The following is a 4,769-nucleotide window of genomic DNA, read 5'->3' as shown; positions in this document are numbered from 1 at the left end:
TTGTGACATTGTTATTGTCACAATACCAACTTTCGTGAAAGATTATCTTACGATAAAATAATTTCAATATATAAAGATTATATGTTAATAAGTTGTATTAATTGATTTTTTTAAGCGGATACCGTAATCTTCCTATTACATAGAACAAGAAAATTAGATAGAGGAGTTGGATGGCCTTTACCATGTAATGCGCGTCTTTAGAGATTGAGACCTGTAGCGCGTGTAAAGTGACACATATTTATTTTTATATTACTTGGATGGGCAGTCTAGTTTATTTTCGGATTTATTTTTGTGCTTCGAATTGAAGGATAAAAAGAGTTTCTAAAAACTTAAGGCCTAATAAATAATATAATACTCTTTTTTTTTTGTTGGTTATAGTTTGATACTATTTTATAAAAAAACATAAATTATATAGCAACAAATGCAAACGATATCTAAATTTTATATTCGAGTTGATTTCAATCTACATATGAAATAAATGTTTAGATCCTAAACAATTTTAGCGTTTGTGCGATAGACCGCTTTGTCCTTGTTAATCAATCATGACATATGTTTATGACTTATAGGATGGTCTAGGATCTAGAACTGGGTCAAATAATTTTGTCTTATTGTTAGAATTTAGTCTTATATTTTTTACATCGACTTGTCTAAATTAATTATGAAATGTGATTTATTTATTTTATTCTAAACAATCATTTTGATATTTTTTTTTGCACGTACGTGTCTAAATCATAATAGAGCTCAAATGAACTTCGTTGATAGAATGTTATTAAATATGTAAATTTGGAAACAAGAACATCGAATCAATCCATCGAATCAATCATCGCAAAAAGAATACTTTTCAAAATAATATTTTCAATAAAAACTTTTGGATGCATGAATAAATTGATGCTAAGGGAAGGATTAATTAGGGAAGGAGAATCAAATTTTACATGTCCCATTCAAAATAAGATTCAATTAAAAAAAAATAAGAATCATTAATTTAGGACCAGATAAATAATTCTTCATATTCAAAATAAGATTCAATTTAAAAAATATAAGAATCATTAATTTAAGACCAGATAAATAATTCTTTATGAATAACTAATTTTTAGAATAGACCCGTGTTATGATGACTTGTAATATTCCATGTGCATATAGATTAGACAAGTAGCACACTTGATGATAAAAGAGAATAAATTTTATAATCTTTTAGAAAAGAAATCAATTGAATGAAAGTATAAAAAGATCACTAGCAATTACTAGCACATAATGCATACACATACACAAGTACGCAACCTAGCTAGCAACTTTTGCCTTCACATAGATCAACAATTGGTAACACCAAGGGTTTTTGGTGAGTATAATTTCTCTTATTTAACTTCATATAAATGTATTCTTACATGTATCATGTGTAGATAATTATTGTCAAGCAATCTAAAATTTAAGCTGATGATTGTAGCGATCTATAACATATTATATACTCTATCATGCACATACATACGGGAGTTTTTTAGACTAGAATTGAGAATTCAATACATATCTTTCTCTTATATAATGCTAATTATTCACTTGAAGTCAGAGAATGATGAAATTTAAAATTGTGACATTTCTATCACTTTAGCTTTTAATACTATGTAGAGAAATCAATTCAATCTAAAACTTAAGTTGATGGTTAACAAAATGTAATATATTCTATGAATTCAACAAGAAAATATACATGTATGTGATTTAAGTTTGTTTATTTTGCCCCTGCTTTTTATCTAAATACCCCATACATCATTAGCATTACATATATCTCTTAATTCTTGTGCAAAATCCTAGTGTAACGAGTAAAATAAAATGGAGAAAGTAATAATTGTTGATTGTTGCAAATTTAAGGAGACAGAAGAATAACAATTTAAAAATGACGTCCGCACAAGAAGTTCGTGTAACGACCCAAGTAACCGAGGAGGAGAAATCAAAGGTAGATCAAGCAGTAAAGAAAACACAAGCTTCCATATCAAACGACATCAACAATGGGAAGGGTAATCGAGAGTTAGCTTTGGTTACAGGCGTAATCAAGAATCAACAAAAACGTGGAATAATGCTTATCAAATCTCACGACTGGAAAGGACAATTCATAGCCAAATTAGCTGATAATAATAAGACTATTTTTGGACATGCGAATGGTGGTTTTGTGCATCAAGGTGCTCCTACGCATGGGAATATTCCTATTGTTGTAGGGTCTAAAGGTGCGATGATGTATGGTCATTATGACGGTACTACTCTTAAGCTTGGGTGGCTTTTGGCTTGGTACAAGCCTGATAATTCCAATGAACCTAGCAAGGTATGTTAAATCATATGCATCCGCTTATCGTCTGTTTTGTTTGTCGGTATCAAAAGGTGGGATGGTAATTGAGTTTAAGTTTATTGAAGTCTAGTTGGAAAATTTCTTGAGAAATTTAATGATCATCTTTTGTTTTGTTTCAATCATTTTTTTTTTAATAAATTTATTCTAAAACATTTTCATTTAAAGATGTGATAGACTCGTAATCATCAACCCATATTCCAATCGAAAACATGGTCGACTGAGAAAGTAATGGACAATTCATACTTATGCTCTCCAAAAAAAGGGTTAGAGGAAAGTGTTTAAATTTACCCAAAAAACATAAAGCCATGCACAAAGAGAAAAAGAGTTTCTTCGTATTCTCATGACACAAAAAACGTCAAAGTCAAAACTAGGAATGACGAAGAAAAATTATTCTCATGAGAGAAAAAGAATTGATATTAAGTGGTAATGACAAAAGAATATTTTCATGATCAAAATTTTATTTGAAATTATTTTCATTATTATTTACGACCATTTAACAACTAAACGAGCCTTTAGAGTTTTTGCAATAAAATATAAATATTTTGGGTGAGCTAAAAAGGAGTTGATGATTGGAGCTAAAAGAGATTTTTTATATATATCTTTTCAGATGCAGCTCCATTAAAAAGGAAAAATAATTTATTTTAGCTTTTATAGAAAAATTTATTCTTAAACCTTTGTTATATTGTAGCTTCAAAATATGTTATATACTCCATTGATATGCATTTGATCAGTCGGTCTATTACATGCATTGGTTTCTAGGTATATGCAGAAGCTGGAAATCTAGTAAAGCTTATGAAGATGGAATGGACTGAAATTGAACAAAAACTAGATGCATCTCGGAGTGTTAGTCGTTATTCTGACGGCGAAACAGGCGCTTCGGCAGCTGCGGAAATCAAGGATTACGGTGACAAACTGGCTTTAATCCGTGCGAGCTTTGATCATTCCGTTGCTTGAATACTTATGCTTTATGATTTTAATAAAAAGTTCTATATACTTATTCGTAAAACTTTCACTATAATTAACGAGCTCTTGTGTTTATTTTTATTGGTGGGATTACATGGTAATAATTAATAAATCATTGAAAATCTAGTCTTGTACTAGCTAGAGTAATAATAATCACTTTTTTAGTACAAGCAGGGTCGTTTTGGACATTTTTTAAACCTAAGCGTATGTGAAGAAACAATGCATTCTTACAAGACGAACGTCATGCCTAGCTTTTTAACGTAACAATATGCTCAATATATTAACCTATTAGCCTAGAAAATTGAATAAATTAAAAATATCATTATCTAGTTAATTAAACACAATGATTATCGATGAAAAAATAACAAATTATATCCACTAATCTATAATCCAAAAACAAATAACTACTAGTCATTACCAAGAGTACAAATGACCAATAATTATGAAAAATCATTGTCATTTATTATATTTTCACTTTTTCATCTTCACAAAAATTGCATAGCTCGTTTTTAATTAATATTATAAACTAAAATTAAACATATAAAAAATTCAGGCCCCTCAAAATAACAGGGCCTTGAGTCGTTGCTCATACTACTCTTGTAAAAAGCCGGCCCTGTAACAAGTCATCACTTCAATCCTCACTTAGCTGATTTCCCTTTCTTTAACCTACCCTTTAATAAAAAATATTTTGTATGATTTATATAAATATGATATGTGACTTTCATGTTAACATAATCAAACAAAGTTAAGATAAACCGTTCATCAACATAGTAATATGAATCATCTTGGTTATATTCGTGTTCTTCATTTTCATCCAACGTCTTGGATTCAACCTTATTTGTAATTTCGGTATCAATTTTGCTACTTAATGTTTGATTATCTTCTACATCAGTTTCTGTCCGACTCTTCTTTGAATCAAGAAATCCCTCAAACTTCTAACAAATAATACAATGGAAAGTGTATTGTGAACATTAATATACTTACCTCCTCCGTATACGGGTAATTCTATAGTGAAAACCAACTACTAATAAAATTAATAAAATTCAATTTTTAAAAAATTTTAATATTAGGTTTGAGATTATTGATGATTATCGGAAATGATTAATGATTTTTTTTGTCAAAATATAAAATTTTTTAGAAGTGTTTTGCTATTTTTAAATATTTTAGTTGGATTTTTTTTTTTTGTATTAGTTAGAATATAAACGGCTTAAAATCTAATGAATATTTTATTAGATTCAAAATCACGATGTCTAATTTCGTAACATCAATTTTGATAAAATTTGATGTTAGATAATTGAAGATGTTTACCGTAAACGCAAATGTTCAAATGATGCAAATATTAACATACAAGGAATTACTCAATAAGAATAAAGGGGGAAAATTAAATACTTACAGGCTCATCAAACAGTTCCTTCAATCTGTCATTGTTGATTTTTGAGCTGTGCCTCTAAAAACCAACAATGGAAATATAGTA

The 4,769-nt window shown here is 28.8% G+C and overlaps 1 protein-coding gene across 1 annotated transcript; it reads left to right on the top strand.

The window, feature by feature from the left end:
- Positions 1 to 1,187: 1,187 nt before the first annotated feature.
- On the top strand, positions 1,188 to 3,465 carry LOC130797065 (jasmonate-induced protein homolog). The gene is made up of 3 exons (XM_057659547.1): positions 1,188 to 1,336; positions 1,861 to 2,308; positions 3,092 to 3,465. The coding sequence occupies exons 2-3, from the start codon at positions 1,886 to 1,888 to the stop codon at positions 3,284 to 3,286; spliced, it is 618 nt and encodes a 205-aa protein (XP_057515530.1). The 5' UTR covers positions 1,188 to 1,336; positions 1,861 to 1,885; the 3' UTR covers positions 3,287 to 3,465.
- Positions 3,466 to 4,769: the final 1,304 nt, after the last annotated feature.

Source organism: Amaranthus tricolor, chromosome 12, assembly GCF_026212465.1.
Source record: "Amaranthus tricolor cultivar Red isolate AtriRed21 chromosome 12, ASM2621246v1, whole genome shotgun sequence".
Taxonomy (NCBI): domain Eukaryota; kingdom Viridiplantae; phylum Streptophyta; class Magnoliopsida; order Caryophyllales; family Amaranthaceae; genus Amaranthus; species Amaranthus tricolor.
The sequence above is the reverse complement of the archived record's forward strand: the minus strand, read 5'-3'. Positions and strand labels throughout refer to the sequence as shown.